Source organism: Schistocerca cancellata, chromosome 1 (assembly GCF_023864275.1).
Source record: "Schistocerca cancellata isolate TAMUIC-IGC-003103 chromosome 1, iqSchCanc2.1, whole genome shotgun sequence".
In the NCBI taxonomy this organism is placed as follows: Eukaryota; Metazoa; Arthropoda; class Insecta; order Orthoptera; family Acrididae; genus Schistocerca; species Schistocerca cancellata.
Genome location: NC_064626.1, coordinates 1,049,512,694 through 1,049,536,056, shown reverse-complemented (window position 1 = coordinate 1,049,536,056; position 23,363 = coordinate 1,049,512,694). Strand labels below are relative to the sequence as shown.

The 23,363-nt window shown below is 43.7% G+C and overlaps 1 protein-coding gene across 1 annotated transcript in view; it reads right to left on the bottom strand.

The window, feature by feature from the left end:
- Positions 1-23,073, bottom strand: part of LOC126090494 (uncharacterized) — a 687,867-nt gene extending 664,794 nt beyond the window's left edge. The window contains exon 1 of the mRNA XM_049906991.1: positions 22,961-23,073. Within this exon, the coding sequence (XP_049762948.1) occupies positions 22,961-23,022 (62 nt within the window). The 5' untranslated portion in view covers positions 23,023-23,073. The remainder of the gene's footprint in view (positions 1-22,960) is intronic.
- Positions 23,074-23,363: the final 290 nt, after the last annotated feature.

Here is a 23,363-nt window from a genome sequence, read left to right as displayed (position 1 = left end):
GTTCGAACATTATGAAATACTTTGAAGAAAACGATATATTGACACGTAACCAGCACGGATTCAGAAAATATCGTCGTTAGGAAACAACTTTATTCACACGAAGTGAGTGCTATCGACAGGTCAACTCCAGTTGATTCCATATTTATAGGGTTCCAGGCGGCTTCTGACACCGTTCCTCAAAAGAAGCTTCTAATCAGATCGCATGCCTATGGAGTATCGTCTCGGCTGTGCGACAGGATTCATAACTTCCTGTCAGAACGGTCACAGTTCGTAGCAGGTTAACTGACGGCGGGGAAGGTCACAGTTCATAGTAATTCAGGGGATGTCATTTAGGGACAATCGAAGTTATTTCTGGGATTTCCCAAGGAAGCGTTATAGGTGCTCTGCTGTCCTTTATCTATATAAACGATTTAGGAGACAATTCGAGGAGACTCAGCAGATTATTTACCAATGATGCTAAAAAAAATGTTTCAAATGGCTCTGAGCACTATGGGACTTAACTTCTGTGGTCATCAGTCCCCTAGAACTTAGAACTACTTAAACCTAACTAACCTAAGGACATCACACACATCCATGCCCGAAGCAGGATTCGAACCTGCGACCGTAGCAGTCCCGCGGTTCCGGACTGCGCGCCTAGAACCACTAGACCACCGCGGCCGGCACCAATGATTCTCTCGTTCACTATCTAGTAATCATCAATAGATCAAATCGAATTACAAAATGATGTAAACAAGATATCGACATGGTGTGAAAACTGACAGTTAATACAGAACAATAAAATTTGTTAGATCTCCACATTACTAAAAGAAATCCGTTAAATTTCGGTTACACGATAAATCGCGCAAATTTAAAGTTTATCAAATGGCTCTGAGCACTATGCGACTTAACTTCGGAGGTCATCAGTCCCCTGGAACTTAGAACTACTTAAACCTAATTAACCTAAGGACATCACACACATCGATGCCCGAGGCAGGATTCGAACCTGCGACCGTAGCGGTCGCGCGGTTGCGGACTGAAGCGCCTAGAACCGCTCGGCCACACCGGCCGGCAATGTAATGGGAAAGGTGAAACAAAGTCAGTGTTGTCAGAAGATTTAAAAGATGCAACAAACCTATTAAAGAGATTGTCTGCACCATGTTGTTGACATAGGACATCGAGAAAGTTCAAAGAAGGACATCTCGTTTTGTAATATCGCAAAACTGGGGAGAGAATGTCACGGGTATGATGAGCGAGTTGGGATGGCAACAGTTGAAACAAAGAAGTTTTTCGTTACTGCTAGATCACGAGATTACAACGGCTAACTGTCTCCTTCAAAAGGCAAAATATTTTGTCGAATCCCACATATACAGTGACAAATAACCGTCACATGATAAAAGAAGAGAGCGTAAATATTTAGGTTTTCATTTTGCCCATGTGCTACTCCAGAGTGGAGCGATAGAGAAATTGTTTGAAATTGGCTCTATGATGCCTTTGCAAAAGTCTTAAGTGTGTATTGCAGACTAATCATGTGCAGTATATGTATACGGACAACTAATGATTCACCACAAAAGTTAATTTCTCTTACAAACTTACACCAATTATTAGTTGCATAAATTATGGTATTTAAAAAACGAATAAGCAACTACAAACATGTTCCTTTTACATACTACCTTAGGTAATGTTCTAGATTTCTCTGAGTCGTTCTCGCTCCCAGTTAAGTTCCATCAACTGTTGAATGAGTCCATTTTACCTCCAGCGGGCCTATTCTGATTACTTCTCGAAGAAGGAGGAAGACTTCATTGCGTTTTTCTCACCAAACTAGCACAACCTACTGGTCTGATGCATGCAATCTTTTGTGCTTTCATTCACTTCTGTGATACCAATCTTTTTTCCTGGTGCTCAATTTTTTGTGGCTAGCGCTTTATTAATATCGATAAAACTTAAAGAGTACGTCGTAAAATATTCATGAAACAGTTGTGAATAACTTCAATTGAACATGTATTACGAACAAATAGTGCCATTACCGGTTTCGAACGGACAGCTTCATCGTCAGATGGATGTTTACATTTATAATTACATACACCGATTACTGTACCTGCAGTGTTGGCAGTATTTCGTAATGGCGAAAATTCGTCGAGGTGCTTGTGCTCTACACCAAAAAAGATACAAAAAGCAATACTTTTCCGTAATAGGATTTAAAAATGAGTCGGCCGGGGTAGCCGAGCGGTTCTGGGCGCTGCAGTCTGGAATCGCGCGACCGCTACGGTCGCAGGTTCGAATCCTGCCTCGGGCATGGATGTGTGTGATGTCCTTAGGTTAGTTAGGTTTAAGTAGTTCTAAGTTCTAGGGGACTGACGACCTCAGAAGTTAAGTTCCATAGTGCTCAGAGCCATTTGAACCATTTGAGCCATCTAAAAATGAGCAAAACAACTTTCCAAGTAATACGAAACTGTTATTGCCTTTTAGTGTCATTCTACTTGTGTGAAACTGTAAAACATCTGTGCTTTTCGTAAGAAGGTCCTGTGGGCGGTTACAGTTTATAGTTTCCACAACAACAAAAAGAAGGAATGAAAATGCATACGTACGGTTGTAATTAGTCTGGTGGCCAAGACATAATCACATTCCAACGTAAGTGCTCCTCGTTACGCGAACTTCTCGTTTTACTGCAATTAAAACAGATAATCACTGAGCTTAAGGCTGAAGCTGCGGTTCTTTCGTAACGCTTCCAGGTTATTATTAGCTGTTTCAAAAGAAAAAAAAAATTAATATTTAGTATCTCAAGTTACGACTGTAAAAAGGCCTTTCCTTATGTAATAACGAACGGAAATCTATTTCACTTTATAACTCTGAATAACCACACAAATATGCGTATAACAAGTAACAAGCTAATAAATAAACAAATCGATATTTTTTACAAAGGAGAAATCTGAAGCCAGAATCTTCGTTGAAATACAGGTATAAGCGAGCCGATTTCTTTCTTTTGTGTGTTTTACAACGATTGCCAGACATCCAAGCTACTTGAACTTTATTTATGGTTCGAGTTCGCTTCATTGTAAACGAAATGTTTTCATCGTCTAGTGAAACTAATATTATTTTTATACTTATCACACTAATCTTAATTACCTGTAGGCAAGCTGTTGAGATAAAAGGTGCGATCGTGCTAACCAAAAGTACTATTACATTTTAGTGATCACAGTTTCGGAACAGTAACTGTCGCCCTGATGTTAACATACATAGCACTACAATAGGTCATATTGAAAGTTGATTTTAAAATGAAGGAACTAATTTATTCTGCACACAGTATTTCCATTCACTGACATGTTAAGGACTCATTTTCTGGGTAAATTTTTATAACTCGATTCTGTAATCTGAAAATTTAGCTCTGACATCCTGTAGAGATCTCTTGAAAAAACTTGCTATTTCGACAACTGCCTCACGAAATGTATAAGGGAGTTTCGGTTAAAGGGTACGCAGTTAAGGAAAAATTTGCGGATATCAATTTAATCTTTTATTGTAATCTATTTATATACCAGTCTCTAAAAGATCCTAATATTAATCACTGTAAAAAAAATAGTCTTGAGGCAGACAAAGTAAGAGCGAGAGCAGAGAAGCTTTAGCGGCCTGTTCTTACCCGCCCTGGTAAGCCAAAACATTATGAATACTGCCCAGCGCGACGTTGGATGTGCATGGTTGTGGTGCGGGCACGTTACGCAGTAACCAAAGCACAGGGTGGCGCACGAAATGTGTTACCAATTGTTTCTTTCACAATTTACGACGCACATTAGATATCCCGCTGGGATCTCTACAGCAGTACCAGCAGAGCTTGGAAAAACAAATGAGTTACGAAATGACGTGTAATTCGCGATACTGCTGCTAGGAGACTAGTAAGCAGCAATGGCTGACAATTCAAGACTGACGACACAGCAACGATCGGCAATTGTGTTACTTTTTCATGAAACGAAAAGCCTTGTTGTGACTCAGAGGCGTTTTCGACAACATTTTAACACACGATAGGTCCCTTGCAAGAAGACCATCCACAGGTTGTACGATAAATTTGTACAGGAAGGAACAGTATTGGAAGCGAAGCGACCTACATCTACATCTACATCTACATCCATACTCCGCAAGCCACCTGACGGTGTGTGGCGGAGGGTACCTTCAGTACCTCTATCGGTTCTCCCTTCTATTCCAGTCTCGTATTGTTCGTGGAAAGAAGGATTGTCGGTATGCCTCTGTGTGGGCTCTAATCTCTCTGATTTTATCCTCATGGTCTCTTCGCGAGATATACGTAGGAGGGAGCAATATACTGCTTGACTCTTCGGTGAAGGTATGTTCTCGAAACTTTGACAAAAGCCCGTACCGAGCTACTGAGCGTCTCTCCTGCAGAGTCTTCCACTGGAGTTTATCTATCATCTCCGTAACGCTTTCGCGATTACTAAATGATCCTGTAACGAAGCGCGCTGCTCTCCGTTGGATCTTCTCTATGTCTTGTATCAACCCTATCTGGTACGGATCCCACACTGCTGAGCAGTATTCAAGCAGTGGGCGAACAAGCGTACTGTAACCTACTTCCTTTGTTTTCGGATTGCATTTCCTTAGGATTCTTCCAATAAATCTCAGTTTGGCATCTGCTTTACCGACGATCAACATTATATGATCATTCCATTTTAAATCACTCCTAATGCGTACTCCCAGATAATTTATGGAATTAACTGCTTCCAGTTGCTGACCTGCTATTTTGTAGCTAAATGATAAAGGATCTATCTTTCTGTGTATTCGCAGCACATTACACTTGTCTACATTGAGATTCAGTTGCCATTCCCTGCACCATGCGTCAATTCGCTGCAGATCCTCCTGCATTTCAGTACAATTTTCCATTGTTACAACCTCTCGATACACCACAGCATCATCTGCAAAAAGCCTCAGTGAACTTCCGATGTCATCCACCAGGTCATTTATGTATATTGTGAATAGCAACGGTCCTATGACACTCCCCTGCGGCACACCTGAAATTACTCTTACTTCGGAAGACTTCTCTCCATTGAGAATAACATGCTGCGTCCTGTTATCTAGGAACTCCTCAATCCAATCACACAATTGGTCTGATAGTCCATATGCTCTTACTTTGTTCATTAAACGACTGTGGGGAACTGTATCGAACGCCTTGCGGAAGTCAAGAAACACGGCATCTACCTGTGAACCCGTGTCTATGGCCCTCTGAGTCTCGTGGACGAATAGCGCGAGCTGGGTTTCACACGACCGTCTTTTTCGAAACCCATGCTGATTCCTACAGAGTAGATTTCTAGTCTCCAGAAAAGTCATTATACTCGAACACAATACGTGTTCCAAAATTCGGCCTAAGCCTGTTTGTTCGCCGGAAAATATTGAAGCGGTACGAGTTGCTGTACAGAGAAGTCCAGGAAAATCGTGTGGAAAGGCAGCAGTGGAACTGGGAATATCCAGACGCTCCGTTCAACGCATTCTTAAAAGTGACCTCCATATATACCCGTACAAGATGACTTGTACACAGAAGCTCACTGAAGAACACAAGCAGTAGAGACTACTGTTTTCTCAGTGGGCGGAGGATAGGGAAGAAACTCTCAACAACGTTTGGTTTTCAGACGAGGCGCATTTTCATTTAGACGGTGTGGTTAACAAACAAAATGTACGCTTTTGGGCCACTGAAAACCCACAAGTGCTTCATGAACGACAACATTATGCTCCGAGGATTACAGCGTGGGCAGCAATTTCCAGTCACGGACTTATTGGACCCTTTTTCTTTAAAGAAACTGTGAACAGCGAGCGTTATTTGAGCATGCTTCGCAATAGCTTCATTACACAGCTTCTTGCTACTGCCTTGCCCTTCAACACGCAGTGGTTCATGCAAGATGGAGCAAAGCCACATACTGCAAAAACTGTGTTGGAGTTTTTACACGAGCATTTCGACATGCGGATCATTTCACTCAGGTTTCCAGGTCGCTTCAATGACGGACAAAATTGGCCCCCCAATAGTCCAGACATCAATCCATGTGACTTTTTTCTTTGGGGGTACCTAAAGGAAAAGAAACGTCCACGTGATTTAATGGAGCTCATAAGACTTATTCTTCAAGATTGCAGTGAATCTACGGAAGACATGTGCCGTAGGGTAATCACTAACTTCAGTGTTCGTTTGAAGGAAGTTAAGAAACGAAATGGTGGACATATTGAGCATGTGCTGAGTTAGAACAAATCTCCATGGACGGCTCTTCATTGAAGTATATGTTCCTTTCAGATTGTATTGACAATAAAGTTGATATTCAAAAACAAAATGGTAACACATTTCGTGCGCCACCATGTATGTAAGCGCTGCAGACACGGACGGGGGTCACCCTAGCGAAGATTAGCCCTAAAAGTGAGGAAACCCATTGAGATAAGCGACTTTGACAAAGTGCAACTTATTATTACGCAGAGCTTGTGAACGACTATCTCGAAAAGGGCGAAGCTAGCTGAATGTTCCGTACTACCGTCGTGAGCATCTACGGAAAGAGGTAAAAGGACAGTGAAAACTACTACTAGGCGCTAAATGATTGGACATCAACTACTCTTCGCAGAACGTGCGGGTCGAAGGCTTGTCTGCTCTGCAAAGAAGGATAGAAGCTGATCTGTATCATTTCTGCCGAAAGAGCAAAATACTCGTGCACGCACAAGTGTTTCGTAGCACACCGTTCATCTTACATTGTTGAACGTGCAACTCTGCAGCAGACCACCTCTACGTGTTCACATGTTCACCCAAGGACATCATCAGTTACGACTGCAGTGGGCACGGGACCATCGGGATTCGACCGTCCGTTAATGGAAAAGTGTCGGCTGTTCGGGTGAATCACATTTTTGCTACGCTAGGTCGATGGTCGTCTCCACAAACGCCCTCATCGAGGTGAACGGCGGCTCGGAAAGTAGAGCCCGCCACGGACGCAGGTTGGCGGTAACACAGGGTGTATACGACCCGGGACAACCGGGAGATCCGGGAAAAACCAGGGAATTTTTTCATCCGGGAGAAAACCGGGAAAAACCCGGGAATATCTTAGAATTCCGGGAATTTTTCATTGTTTTCAGTTAAATTTTTGTAATTTTGACTGGTAAGAACCGATACTTTAACGAAGAATATTACTGTATCCCGCTACTGCAGAACAATACTTCAGCAATAAAACATGAACGAGTGAAAAAACGAAAATAAAACTTAAACTGCAAAGTAAATGCGACATATACACCAACAAAACGAAGTGCTCATACAAGGGTCTGCCAACAGCAAAATTTGTCAAAGGCTTTAAGAAGAATATGCAATGATTCGTAACAACAAATTGCCTCCGATGAGCGGACGTCACAACTTTTTACATTACATTCGTTTTACCAGTTACGAGCGGAATCATGCGCATGCGCAGTTGAGTAAGTACCTTCTCCCGCTTATGGCTACAGAAATGTGTCTGTTGGCTGTGTAAGCTGCCGCAGGTTCGAATGTCTTGTTTCTTTTATGACTTAATGTAAGATCTTTTAATGTTTTACACTTACGAACATACGGCTCCCTACGACATCGTAGCTGCGCAAGCGCGGTGACGCCAGTCTTCTGGCGCTCTCTGGCAACTGCAGAAACGAACCTATTCCTAACAGGTCGCGGGAAAATATCCTGAATGGTGGTTTGAAAAGCGTTACTATCAAAGAAAATTTCCTTTTACGCAAGTTGAACTACGTACGAGAATGTACGATGAATTTCTTAAATCAAAGAGCGTTTGACTCTCATTTAAAAATAAAATCTTTCATGACAAGTCATTTAGACGAATTTCGAGCCCAGAAGAACAGACATTTATATAGTTATTAAAAATTTTAATGGCACATTTGTGTGATATATCTTAAAGTGTAACACGCGCATAAAAGATCAACATTATATGTGAAAGCTTAGCTTCTGTTCCAGCGTATTAATCTTATAGACCAATATTATAAGTGAAAGCTTTACTTCTCTTGTAGCTACACTATGTATATTAATTTAAACCATTAACTTTTTCTGTTTGTGTGTTCTCACTACTTAACAGTGATGTTGCTATTGGCTGACTTCATCACATGTCATAAGCTCTGAATACCTGGTATTATCGGCTGGTGAAAATCATGTTACATGAGCTATGACTGGCTTACAAATGCGCATCGCAATCTCGATTTCAATGCTTCGGAAAGTAACATGCGCTGTTTGGTGGAATTCGAATTTATACTTTCGTAATACGAAAATATACAGCATACATGTTACTGCACATTAAAGATCTTTCCAAAACGTTTCTTCCCCCAGTGTTTTGTTTTCCAAAGCGCTGGGAAATTCTACGCCTGTGTATAAAACTATAACCATTCAAAGGATGGATAAGTTATACAGTTCCAAGAGAAAATGTACTGTCAGTTAACAGTGAAAAACTATGTTTTCACCCAGGAGAAAACGTATTTTTAACTGGGAAATCCGGGAATTTTTTTCTTTGTCCGCATATACACCGTGTAACAGTATTATGCTGTGGGAGACATTCTCCTGCGCTTGCCTGGGACCTGTGGTAGTAACCGAAGACATACTGACAGTTGCAAACCACCTGCATCCCATCATGCTTTATGTCTTCCCCAACGGCGATGTCATCTTTCAGCAATATAATTGTGACTGTCCAGATTTGTGCACCCGTGATCTAGGGGTAGCGTCTTTCATTCGTAATCGAAATGTCCTCTGTCCCGGGTTGGAAACCCGCCACCGCTTAAATTTTGATTAATAACCGACATTGACGGCCGAAGACTTCTGGCATCAGAAGTCACCCTCATTCTGCCAGCGACCTTGTCAAAGAGGGCGGAGGATCGGGCAGAGGTTTAGCTCCTTGGGGTTCTTGTCCTTGGAGTGGTTCTAGGCGCACAGTCCGGAACCGTGCGACTGCTACGGTCGCAGGTTCGAATCCTGCCTCAGGCATGGATGTGTGTGATGTCCTTAGGTTAGTTAGGTTTAAGTAGTTCTAACTTCTAGGGGACTGATGACCACAGTTGTTAAGTCCCGTAGTGCTCAGAGCCTTGGAGTGGGAAACTGCCCCTAAGTCGGAAGAATCTATCTACATCTACATCTACATTTATACTCCGCAAGCCACCCAACGGTGTGTGGCGGAGGGCACTTTACGTGCCACTGTCATTATCTCCCTTTCCTGTTCCAGTCGCGTATGGTTCGCGGGAAGAACGACTGTCTGAAAGCCTCTGTGCGCGCTCTAATCTCTCTAATTTTACATTCGTGATCTCCTCGGGAGGTATAAGTAGGGGGAAGCAATATATTCGATACCTCATCCAGAAACGCACCCTCTCGAAACCTGGCGAGCAAGCTACACCGCGATGCAGAGCGCCTCTCTTGCAGAGTCTGCCACTTGAGTTTGTTAAACATCTCCGTAACGCTATCACGGTTACCAAATAACCCTGTGACGAAACGCGCCGCTCTTCTTTGGATCTTCTCTATCTCCTCCGTCAACCCGATCTGGTACGGATCCCACACTGATGAGCAATACTCAAGTATAGGTCGAACGAGTGTTTTGTAAGCCACCTCCTTTGTTGATGGACTACATTTTCTAAGGACTCTCCCAATGAATCTCAACCTGGTACCCGCCTTACCAACAATTAATTTTATATGATCATTCCACTTCAAATCGTTCCGCACGCATACTCCCAGATATTTTACAGAAGTAACTGCTACCAGTGTTTGTTCCGCTATCATATAATCATACAATAAAGGATCCTTCTTTCTATGTATTCGCAACACATTACATTTGTCTATGTTAAGGGTCAGTTGCCACTCCCTGCACCAAGTGCCTATCCGCTGCAGATCTTCCTGCATTTCGCTACAATTTTCTAATGCTGCAACTTCTCTGTATACTACAGCATCATCCGCGAAAAGCCGCATGGAACTTCCGACACTATCTACTAGGTCATTTATATATATTGTGAAAAGCAATGGTCCCATAACACTCCCCTGTGGCACGCCAGAGGTTACTTTAACGTCTGTAGATGTCTCTCCATTGAGAACAACATGCTGTGTTCTGTTTGCTAAAAACTCTTCAATCCAGCCACACAGCTGGTCTGATATTCCGTAGGCTCTTACTTTGTTTATCAGGCGACAGTGCGGAACTGTATCGAACGCCTTCCGGAAGTCAAGGAAAATGGCATCTACCTGGGAGCCTGTATCTAATATTTTCTGGGTCTCATGAACAAATAAAGCGAGTTGGGTTTCACACGATCGCTGTTTCCGGAATCCATGTTGATTCCTACATAGTAGATTCTGAGTTTCCAAAAACGACATGATACTCGAGCAAAAGACATGTTCTAAAATTCTACAACAGATCGACGTCAGAGAGATAGGTCTGTAGTTTTGCGCATCTGCTCGACGACCCTTCTTGAAGACTGGGACTACCTGTGCTCTTTTCCAATCATTTGGAACCTTCCGTTCCTCTAGAGACTTGCGGTACACGGCTGTTAGAAGGGGGGCAAGTTCTTTCGCGTACTCTGTGTAGAATCGAATTGGTATCCCGTCAGGTCCAGTGGACTTTCCTCTGTTGAGTGATTCCAGTTGCTTTTCTATTCCTTGGACACTTATTTCAATGTCAGCCATTTTTTCGTTGGTGCGAGGATTTAGAGAAGGAACTGCAGTGCGGTCTTCCTCTGTAAAACAGCTTTGGAAAAAGGTGTTTAGTATTTCAGCTTTACGCTTGTCATCCTCTGTTTCAATGCCATCATCATCCCGGAGTGTCTGGACATGATGTTTCGAGCCACTTACTGATTTAACGTAAGACCAGAACTTCCTAGGATTTTCTGTCAAGTCGGTACCTAGTATTTTACTTTCGAATTTACTGAACGCTTCACGCATAGCCCTCCTTACGCTAACTTTGACATCGTTTAGCTTCTGTTTGTCTGAGAGGTTTTGGCTGCGTTTAAACTTGGAGTGAAGCTCTCTTTGCTTTCGCAGTAGTTTCCTAACTTTGTTGTTGTACCACGGAGGGTTTTTCCCGTCCCTCACAGTTTTGCTCGGCACGTACCTGTCTAAAACGCATTTTACGATTGCCTTGAACTTTTTCCATAAACACTCAACATTGTCAGTGTCTGAACAGAAATTTTCGTTTTGATCTGTTAGGTAGTCTGAAATCTGCCTTCTATTACTCTTGCTAAACAGATAAACCTTCCTCCCTTTTTTTATATTCCTATTAACTTCCATATTCAGGGATGCTGCAACGGCCTTATGATCACTGATTCCCTGTTCTGCTCTTACAGAGTCGAAAAGTTCGGGTCTGTTTGTTATCAGTAGGTCCAAGATGTTATCTCCACGAGTCGGTTCTCTGTTTAATTGCTCGAGGTAATTTTCGGATAGTGCACTCAGTATAATGTCACTCGATGCCCTGTCCCTACCACCCGTCCTAAACATCTGAGTGTCCCAGTCTATATCTGGTAAATTGAAATCTCCACCTAAGACCATAACATGCTGAGAAAATTTATGTGAAATGTATTCCAAATTTTCTCTCAGTTGTTCTGCCACTAATGCTGCTGAGTCGGGGGGTCGGTAAAAGGAGCCAATTATTAACCTAGCTCGGTTGTTGAGTGTAACCTCCACCCATAATAATTCACAGGAACTATCCACTTCTACTTCACTACAGGATAAACTACTACTAACAGCGACGAACACTCCACCACCGGTTGCATGCAATCTATCCTTTCTAAACACCGTCTGTGCCTTTGTAAAAATTTCGGCAGAATTTATCTCTGGCTTCAGCCAGCTTTCTGTACCTATAACGATTTCAGCTTCGGTGCTTTCTATCAGCGCTTGAAGTTCCGGTACTTTACCAACGCAGCTTCGACAGTTTACAATTACAATACCGATTGCTGCTTGGTCCCCGCATGTCCTGACTTTGCCCTGCACCCGTTGAGGCTGTTGCCCTTTCTGCACTTGCCCGAGGCCATCTAACCTAAAAAACCGCCCAGCCCACGCCACACAACCCCTGCTACCCGTGTAGCCGCTTGTTGCGTGTAGTGGACTCCTGACCTATCCAGCGGAACCCGAAACCCCACCACCCTATGGCGCAAGTCGAGGAATCTGCAGCCCACATTGTCGCAGAACCGTCTCAGCCTCTGATTCAGACCCTCCACTCGGCTCTGTACCAAAGGTCCGCAGTCAGTCCTGTCGACGATGCTGCAGATGGTGAGCTCTGCTTTCATCCCGCTAGCGAGACTGGCAGTCTTCACCAAATCAGATAGCCGCCGGAAGCCAGAGAGGATTTCCTCCGATCCATAGCGACACACATCATTGGTGCCGACATGAGCGACCACCTGCAGATGGGTGCACCCTGTACCCTTCATGGCATCCGGAAGGACCCTTTCCACATCTGGAATGACTCCCCCCGGTATGCACACGGAGTGCACTTTGGTTTTCTTCCCCTCCCTTGCTGCCATATCCCTAAGGGGCCCCATTACGCGCCTCACGTTGGAGCTCCCAACTACCAGTAAGCCCACCCTCTGCGACTGCAATCAGCAATGATCAACGGCATGAGGACGCAGAAGGCAATGAAAACCACTGCATTAAAGACACATAACGTGTATCCACAGGACATGTGGAATGTAATTGAAAAGTATCATGATTGCTCGATTGGCAAAAGATTCCAGAATAGTCCCTCATTCGGATCTCTGGGAGGGGTCTGCCAAGGGGGAGGTGACCATGAGAAAGATATTGAATAATCGTCGAAAGGGTAATGTTCTACGACTTGGGGCGTGTAATGTCAGAAGTTTGAATGTGGTAGGGAAGCTAGAAAATCTGAAAAGGCAAATTCAAAGACTCAATCTATATATTGTAGTGGTCAGTGAAGTGAAATGGAAAGAAGACAACGATTTCTGGTCAGATGAGTGTAGGGTAATATCAACAGCAGCAGAAAATTGGAAGAGGATTTGTTATGAATAGAAAGGTTGGGCAAAGTGTGTGTTACAGTGAACAGTTAAGTGATAGGCTTGTCCTTGTCAGAATCGATAGAAAACCACCACTGACAACGATAGATCAGGTACAAGATGCGGCAATAAAGTAATGAGACTTATATTCTTTGTAAGATGTGGCAACCCTGCAGGCTTGCGTAGGCACAATATCTTTGACCTTGGTCTATAAGCTGCTTCTAGTCCAAGTGGTACATCGATGCAACTGCTCAGTTGTGAGTTTTACTGTAATAAGTTAACATGAGTTTGTGTCTCTCGTCACGGAAATGGAACCGCATAATATTGCGCAACGGTATGCCATTTCTTTTTGCGTTAAATTGGGTGAAAACGCGACGACAACTTACGCAAAGCCTCAGAAGGCTTTCGAAGAGGAAGTTATGTCAAGAGCTCAAGTTTTTCGTTGGCATAAAATGTTTAGTGAAGGCAGAACGAATGTTGAAGATGAGGACCGCAGTGGACGACCATCAACCAAACGGACGGATGTCAACTTGGCCAGGGTGCGTGAACTCGTTCGATCTGATCGAAGATTATCCGCGACAATGATTGCAGAAGAACTAAACATCAATCGAGAAACGGTTCGTCTAGTAATAACTGGAAATCTTGGTATGAGAAAGATTTGTGCAAAAATGGTCCCCGGCCCGCATCTCGTGGTCGTGCGGTAGCGTTCTCGCTTCCCACGCCCGGGTTCCCGGGTTCGATTCCGGCGGGGTCAGAGATTTTCTCTGCCTCGTGATGGCTGGGTGTTGTGTGATGTCCTTAGGTTAGTTAGGTTTAAGTAGTTCTAAGTTCTAGGGGACTGATGACCATAGATGTTAAGTCCCATAGTGCTCAGAGCCATTTTTTGAAAAATGGTGCTCAAAGGGGTCAACCAGACCAAAAAACGCTCGCAATACAAAGTCAAGGGAATTGTTCATAAAGACCAATATTACTACAAAGAAATTTTAGAAAGACTTCGTAAAAGAGTTCGTCGTGTCCGTGCCAACATTGCTGATAATTGGATTCTCGATCACGATAATGCGCCATCCCATACTGTTCTGTCAATACAGCAATTTTTAACCTCAAAACAAATTTCAGTACTACCACAGCCACCTTATTCACCAGATATTGCTCCGTGCGACTTTTTTTATTTCCAAGAGTCAAAACGGCGGTCAAGGGACACCATTTTCAAACAACACAAGATGTCCACAAAGCAGTGACGAGGGTCTTGGAGGATATTGCAGAAGATAAGTTCCAGAAATGTTACCATCAATGGGAAAAGCGCTGGAAAAATGTGTGCAATCAGAAGGGAACTACTTTAAGGAGACAACACTAAACTTGACTAAAACGGTAAGCAACATTTCTTTCACATCAGTCTCATTACTTTATTGTCGCACCTCGTATACATGCCGACGTCACAGGCTGAAGATGAAGAGATAGAAAAAGTATATGAGGGTACTGAAGGGGTAAAATAGTACATAAAGGGAGATGAAAATCTTAAAGCGATCGGGGACTGGACTGCAATTTTAGGGAAAGGAGTAGAAGAAAAGATTACAGGAGAATATGGGCTTTGGACAAGGAATGAGAGAGGAGAAATATTAATTCAGTTCTGTAACAAATTTCAGCTACTCTGTTCAAGAATCACAAGAGGAGGAGGTATACCTGGAAAAAGATCGCGTGACACGGGAAGATTTCAGTTAGATTACATCTTGGTCAGACGAGATTACGAAATCAGATACTGAACTGTAAGGCGTACCCAGGAGCAGATATAGACTCATATCACAATGCAGATATAGACTCAGATCACAATGTAGTAGTGATGAAGAGTAGGCTGAAGTTTAAGACATTAGTCAGGAAGAATAGATACGCAAAGAAGTGAGATACAGAAGTGCTAAGATGGCGAGAGAGGTTTGAAGTTCTCTAAGGCTATAAATAAGGAATGGTTCAGTGGACAGTTTAGTTGAAGAAGAATGGACATCTCCAAAACGGGCAATCACAGAAATTTGAAAGAAAAACATAGGCAGAGAGAAGGTAACTGCGAAGAAACCATGAGTAACAGAAGAAATACTTCAGTCGATCGATGAAAGAAGGAAATACAAAAATGTTCACAGAAATTCAGGGTTACAGTAATACAATCTGCTGGGGAACGAAATAAATAGGAAGTGCAGGGAAGCTAAGACGAAATGGCTGCATGAAAAATGTGAAGAAATCGAAAAAGAAAAATTTGTCGTAAGGACTGACTCAGTATATAGGACAGTCAAAACAACCTTCGGTAACATTAAAAGCAAGGGTGCTAACATTAAGAGTGCAACGGAAATTCCACTGTTAAATGCAGAGGAGAGAGCGAATAGGTGGAAAGAATACATGGAAGACGTCTATGAGGGGGAAGATATGTCTGACGTGATAGAAGAAGAAACAGGAGCCGATTTAGAAGAGACAGGGGATCCCGTATTAGAATAAGAATTTAAAAGAGATTTGGGGACTTAAGAAGATCAAGTAAGGCTGACGGGATAGACAACATTCCATCAGAATTCCTAAAATCATTGGGGGAAGTGGCAACAAAACAACTATTCTTGTTGGTGTGTAGAATGTATGACTCTGGCGATATACCACCTGACTTCGCAAAAATATCCTCCACACAATTCCGAAGGCTGGTAGAGTTGACAAGTGCGAAATTAACGCACAATCAGCTTAACAGCTCATGCATCCAAGTTACTGACAAGAATAATATACAGAAGAATGAAAAGAAAATTGAGTATGTGCTAAATGGCGATCAGTTTGGCTTTAGGAAAGGTAAAGGCACCAGAGAGGCAATTCTGACGTTGCGGTTGATATTGGAAGCAGGACTAGAGAAAAATCAAGACACGTTCATGAGATTTTTCTACCTGGAAAAAGCGTTCGACAATGTAAAACGGTGCAAAATGTTCGAAATTCTGAGAGAAATGGAGGTAAGCTATAGGGAGAGACGGGTAGTATACAATATGTACAAGAGACAAGAGGGAATAATAAGAGTGAACGACCAAAAACAAAGCGCTCAGATTAAAAAATGGTATAAAACAGGGGTGTGGTCTTACCCCCTACTGTTCAATCTGCACTTCGAAGAGGCAGCGCTTAGCACACCAGAAAAACTACCTATTCCATCTCCTTGCTCTCACACACAGCTATTTAGGCTACCACTGTGTGCCAAGCGCTCTCTTCCTCCGATGCTACTATCTCAGACCAGAAGCAGCATCTTTGGCTCTGAGGTCAGCGATCTGCATTAAAAATCATATCAGAGACACACATCGTTTATAATATCGTAGTTTCATTTTAGTTTACTTTAATATAATTATCGTATTCGGGTGCCACACACAAGTGTGCCCCAGTAGGATATCTTTTAGGATATCTAAAAGAACACGTTTACCAGGCACACGTGAGGTCCCTCACCTGATCAGGCACAAGTTTCTCAGATTCCACTGGAACTGCTGTGAACAACAGCTGATCACGTCGTTCACCTGATGCAGCATCTCATCGACGTCCCTGTTCTCATATTGAACAATTTTTTGTTTATCTGAGCGCCAAGTTTAGCTTTTTTTCCTATTTATGTCACCGCTAAAGTGCAAATATCAATTATTCTGCAATTTATTTAGGTGAAGTGCAGATTAACTAGGGTGATCCGTTAAAATGCCGAAAATTATTTCATTTCTCAAATTACCTAGGTAATCTGCAAATTACCTACATAATCTGTGAAATTAAGATCTTTGCTTGAACAACAGCAACGTTTCTGTACGCGTAAATTAACATAATGTTATTTATTTTTCAATATCTAAAGAATAAAATTAATAAAATCAACAAATTAGTTGATATAATCAGTCGTCAAAACTATAAGACAAAGAACCAAACACTTCAAGATATTATTACAATTAAGGAAACGAATTTGGGAAACATATGATAAAATTATTCTAATTTATTAGTGTAATCTAACAATTGGTGAAACTTTGAATTACATAGCAAATGGTTTTTGCGACAAGCACACCTGTTTGTGGTACATTTAGATTTGCAGTCATTTTTTCTGCAACTCTGCCAGCAGTAAGGGACTGCTATTTGACGTAAAGCTGTTTCTACAGAACGGACATTACCTTCCGTTAAAAATCTTTCTTTGCAAACACTGATTACAGATTTTGCTTACAATTGTTTTAAAATACCCGTTTTAGAACAAAGTTTGTAAAATGCATCCTCTGTTTAACTAGGAACCAAAGCGAAAATTGAGCGGGCATCAGTTTTTGCTCTGTCTACTTCGGGTACTATAGTTAGGCAACTTCATCGACATTTGTGTGCTTTGCATTAGAAAATCCTAACATTCTCTTTGCTTGCTTTTCTAAACCTTTCTTTGCTTCATCACGCTGTATTTTCTGATCCATATTCTTTTGACAGATATTGCACAATACATTCTTAATATATCCATCCTCTTTAGGATCTATTTCACCACAAATTACGTGAACAGACAAATCACACGATTTGCATTTGTGCGCACGTGATCCTGCTTTTGATCAAACAATGCAGACTATGTCTTGTATAGCCCTTTTCTCAGTCTTTGTACGAAATTGTGATGGCGATTCTGGTGTAGTAGAGTGTAAATCAGCTGTTCTTCAACATGCAGAGGTGATTCCTTGGAGGTGCAGGATAACTGAATATTCTTCATAACTGTGTCCTGAATCAGCGGTATAGAAGACAGTTTAAGATTACTATCGATAAATTCTTGTATTTCTATAGGTTATTCTGTAGAAGCAAATAATAAAAGACTATCCTCTTGAGTAAGATTTAATTGGATCCCATAATCACAGTCTCTTGTGAGTCTTCTAATTTTTGAAGGTCTTCTACATTATTTATCGAAGGTAATACACACTGTGGTATAATGGAAGAAGGTAACCCCACTTTTGGGGGACAGCCGAACATGGCTGTATGTGGACTTCTTTTAATTTTAGAATGATAAGTACGATTCTTCATGAGTTGTACAAATCGCATGCGCTCACTCCACTTGTTACTTTGGTTACCAGCCATCAAGTAGTGAGCATGTTTTCGATGTCTTGATTCGGCCGTCCTACACTTCATTGACTTTGGCTGTGTCTGTGTTTGTCGTTAACCATTCTGGTTTCTGGCCTCTAGGATTTTATTACAAAATTTGCATCGGGTATCACAATGCAAAAACACTTGGAGTGCCAAAAAGGAGAAAAATATCAAACAAGTTAGAGGCTGCTTCACCCCCCTGTTTTTTTTTTTATGTGAGCGGCTACAGTACAACAAAGACATTAGCTGCCTATGTGCACTGATTTAAATGAACGGAGAAAGTTGAAAATTTGGGTCAGAGCTGGATTCGAACCCGGGTCTTCTGCTTACGAGGCAGTTGCGCTGACCACTGTGCCATCCAGAGGCAGGGGTCATCATACCTGCACGGATTACCCTAAACGCCTCACGTCAGACCCAAATTCTGAATGAATTTCCTTACTTTACGTCTATGGCTGCAGTACATTAGGACCTGTTTTAATAAAACAAATCTGAAGATGGTCATTATAGGCCGAAACCGGCAGTCTGATGACCAATAATTTGTGAACATAGACGTAAAGTAGAGGAAATTTATTCTATATTCGGGTCACTGTTCTATTTGTGACCGTGTCGCAGCTTACCAAATTCTCAACATACCACACAATACTGATGTATGCACCTTGCCTATTTAATTCATTGCTCATGGCATGTCACTGGTTCCCGTAAGAGTTCGAGCTTGGTGTGCTTCTGCACTGAAGGGATCCTCGGCCATTCTCGCCTGAAATATATACACTCCTGGAAATGGAAAAAAGAACACATTGACACCGGTGTGTCAGACCCACCATACTTGCTCCGGACACTGCGAGAGGGCTGTACAAGCAATGATCACACGCACGGCACAGCGGACACACCAGGAACCGCAGTGTTGGCCGTCGAATGGCGCTAGCTGCGCAGCATTTGTGCACCGCCGCCGTCAGTGTCAGCCAGTTTGCCTTGGCATACGGAGCTCCATCGCAGTCTTTAACACTGGTAGCATGCCGCGACAGCGTGGACGTGAACCGTATGTGCAGTTGACGGACTTTGAGCGAGGGCGTATAGTGGGCATGCGGGAGGCCGGGTGGACGTACCGCCGAATTGCTCAACACGTGGGGCGTGAGGTCTCCACAGTACATCGATGTTGTCGCCAGTGGTCGGCGGAAGGTGCACGTGCCCGTCGACCTGGGACCGGACCGCAGCGACGCACGGATGCACGCCAAGACCGTAGGATCCTACGCAGTGCCGTAGGGGACCGCACCGCCACTTCCCAGCAAATTAGGGACACTGTTGCTCCTGGGGTATCGGCGAGGACCATTCGCAACCGTCTCCATGAAGCTGGGCTACGGTCCCGGTCACACCGTTAGGCCGTCTTCCGCTGACGCCCCAACATCGTGCAGCCCGCCTCCAGTGGTGTCGCGACAGGAGTGAATGGAGGGACGAATGGAGACGTGTCGTCTTCAGCGATGAGAGTCGCTTCTGCCTTGGTGCCAATGATGGTCGTATGCGTGTTTGGCGCCGTGCAGGTGAGCGCCACAATCAGGACTGCATACGACCGAGGCACACAGGGCCAACACCCGGCATCATGGTGTGGGGAGCGATCTCCTACACTGGCCGTACACCACTGGTGATCGTCGAGGGGACACTGAATAGTGCACGGTAGATCCAAACCCTCATCGAACCCATCGTTCTACCATTCCTAGACCGGCAAGGGAACTTGCTGTTCCAACAGGACAATGCACGTCCGCATGTATCCCGTGCCACCCAACGTGCTCTAGAAGGTGTAAGTCAACTACCCTGGCCAGCAAGATCTCCGGATCTGTCCCCCATTGAGCATGTTTGGGACTGGATGAAGCGTCGTCTCACGCGGTCTGCACGTCCAGCACGAACGCTGGTCCAACTGAGGCGCCAGGTGGAAATGGCATGGCAAGCCGTTCCACAGGACTACATCCAGCATCTCTAAGATCGTCTCCATGGGAGAATAGCAGCCTGCATTGCTGCGAAAGGTGGATATACACTGTACTAGTGCCGACATTGTGCATGCTCTGTTGCCTGTGTCTATGTACCTGTGGTTCTGTCAGTGTGATCATGTGATGTATCTGACCCCAGGAATGTGTCAATAAAGTTTCCCCTTCCTGGGACAATGAATTCACGGTGTTCTTATTTCAGTTTCCAGGAGTGTATCTGTGTCTGTTCTTTCAGATATCAGAAAAGGACAGACACCACTTAAGTATACATAATTACGTCGAGTACGGCCTTCAGTGCGCATGCACACCGAGCTCGAAATCTTATGGGAATAGGCGTGATGCTGCGAGTAATTAGGATAACGGGCAAGAAGCATGTGATTAAATTGAGAGTTTGGGGCTGGTGGGAGGTGTGCCAGGGTTCGAATCCTGGTCCGGGACAAATGTTCAACTTGTCCCATTGATATAAATCAATATCCATAGGCAATTAATGTCTTTAATTAACTTGTGTCTTGACTGTTTAGAAGCCTGTTAGATTAGTGCAGTTGGTGGGACCGCCACAAGCTGGCTGCTTGGCTTGAGTACCGTGCACCGCCGCCAGGTCGGCAGCCACTGTTCGCTATTCGTCTGCGCCACATCGTCGCCAAGGATGTCAGACATAAATCTGAGTATCTGTAGTGACGTTTACATGTTGTATAAATCGTGTGCATGCCGTAACTTGTGACTAATTTTTTTTCTCATACTGTTCAATAATTGTCACCCTGTACACCAAGGTGGACCGGCAAATGCCAGATGTGTTGTGTGTTCTTTCACGTTAGTTGTTTAGGTACTGTGTTTATGAGGCGAAAATAGGGAACCATAAACGGGTGTCGAAGGCGCCTGAAAACTACAGTCATTCTTGCTGGTGTCAAAGTCCATATTACACTAGTGACTTCCTTGTCCCAATCAACTACCTGTGAGGAGGGAATCTGCTGCAGCGCCTCTGACGTATTATTCTTGTACTGAGACTCTTTAGTCACACCTGGCCGTTATTTTTTAGAATCCGGCGCCAAAACTGCGTGTGTTCTGAATGCTATCTGCTGTGTAGAAACTAGCAATGACTCTAGGGGTTTCTAATAACCAAATTCGTAGCGAAATGTTCTTGACGAAGATCTATGGTAGATTCTCCACACTGCTGAGAAAATTATAGGATAACCGTCATCCAGATACTGTGAAAAAAATCATTAGTTTGGTCCAGAAAATAAATACCTATAATCCTTAACATCTAAAACTACTTTCCTTCTTGAATAGACCTGACTTTTCTATTGTTGAAACAAGTTTCATTAAATACTTTTAACTGTTAACGTTCTCACTTACGCGCAGTGTGTGTTTCTGGTTAGTCCAGTTACTTTAAAACCTAAATTTTTTTTTGCTTTCAGAAATTTTGTGTCTTTTAGACGAAAGGTAGGATAGCAAATCCTCATTGCTATGAAAACAAACCAAACGATAGAATAAAGATTAACAAGACACAAAATGCATTACCCCAACGTGAATGAACACAGCGAGAAATAATCAGTGCCGGCCGCTGTGGTCGAGCGGTTGTAGGCGCTTCAGTCCGGAATCACGCGGGTGCTACGGTCGCAGGTTCGAATCCTGCCTCGGGCATGGATGTGTGTGATGTCCTTAGGTTTGTTAGGTTTAAGTGGTTCGAAGTCTAGGGGACTGATGACCTCAGATGTTAAGTCCCATAGCGCTTAGTGCCATTTGAAGCTAAATAATCAGCTTCTAGTGTTAGCAGACAACGCCTTCATTCTCTGTATCTGCGCATGCGTAGTGGTCAGCATGCTAGGGATATTAGAACTCTTCACTTAGCACAATGAACTGATTATCGACGCGCACCCACCCAGAGTAGCAGATATCGATCAAAAATTCGCTCTTGTAAAACCGTCCCTTGCGCGGATCTCATGTGACCCTCGCTCACTCCATGCCCCCTGAGCTAGCGCTCTAGCATTGCGTTATGGAAGTAGGCCGGAGCGATGTCTTAACGTGCAAAGAGTTACACTATTGTATTGTATTGTATAGAACAGGGGACCTAGAAACGACGGAGAGGCTTCGTCCCCGCCGTAGCCCTCAGTGGTTCACAATCCCACAACAGACTACAGCAGTCCACTCACCCCACCGTCGCCCCACACCGAACCCAGGGTTATTGTGCTATTCGGCCCCCAGTGGACACCCCCCTCCCCCTCCCCTCCGGGAACGTCTCACACCAGACGAGTGTAACCTCAGTGTTTCCGTGGTAGAGTAATTATGGTGTACGCATACGTGGAGAAAGTGTTTCAGCAGCAATCGCAGACGTAGTGTAACTGAGGCGGAATAAGGGGAACCAGCCTGCAATCGCCGAAGCAGATGGAAAACCGCCTTAGAGACCATCCACAGACTGGGCGGCACATCGGACCTCGGCACTAATCCGCCGGGCGGATTCGTGCCGGGGTCCAGCACGCCTTCCCGCCCGGATAGCAGTGCTTACACCGCATGGATAACCAGGCAGGCCTATCCTGTAGTAAATAGCTATTTAACTTAAAGCTAACCGTCACAAACACTGTCCGCCCGATAGCTGAGTGGTCACCGTGACGAATTGCCGTCCTACGGGGCCGGGTTCGATTCCCGGCTGGGTCGGGGATTTTCTCCGCTCAGGGACTGGGTCTTGTGTTGCCTTCATCATCATATCATCCCCATCGGGCGCGCAGGTCGCCCAGTGTGGCGTCGAATGTAATAAGACCTGCACCAAGGCAGCCGGAACTGCCCCGTAAGGGGGCTCCCGGCCAATGACGCCAGATGCTGATTTCCATTTCTATCACAAACACTAAACATCACCAGGTGTTTCAAGCTGTTTATTTCTACGCATCTTTAGATCCTACTGGTTCATGATGATTATTATTATTTTTGGAGATGTTTGTTGTTGTTGTTATTATTATTATTTTTATTTTTTGAGGTGGTTGGTGATTTCCGTCGTTTACCTGGTAGGCTTCCCATATCTGGTCCTGACGTTGGAGTCGCTGAGGTGGCATGGAGAGCCCATGGCGGCTGCTAATGGCGTTCTTCCGCAGCAAAGGCCGCATCGCCGCGACCTTCAATCTGCAGACAACGAAAGAATTGTGCTGTTAGTGTTGGCTCAAGCGTACTTCACAATATCATCTACATCAGCAATGGCTCTTTTCATCTCTTCATAACTGATCTTACCACAACTCATACTACTACTACTACTACTACTACTACTATTACTACTACTAATAACAATAATAATAATATAATACCCTAACATTCCATTGATATGCAGACAGAATCAGCATCATTGCAAACTTCATGATTCTATGTCAACGTGAAGTACCCTATAGGTTTTCATGAGTGAGTCTGCGAGTC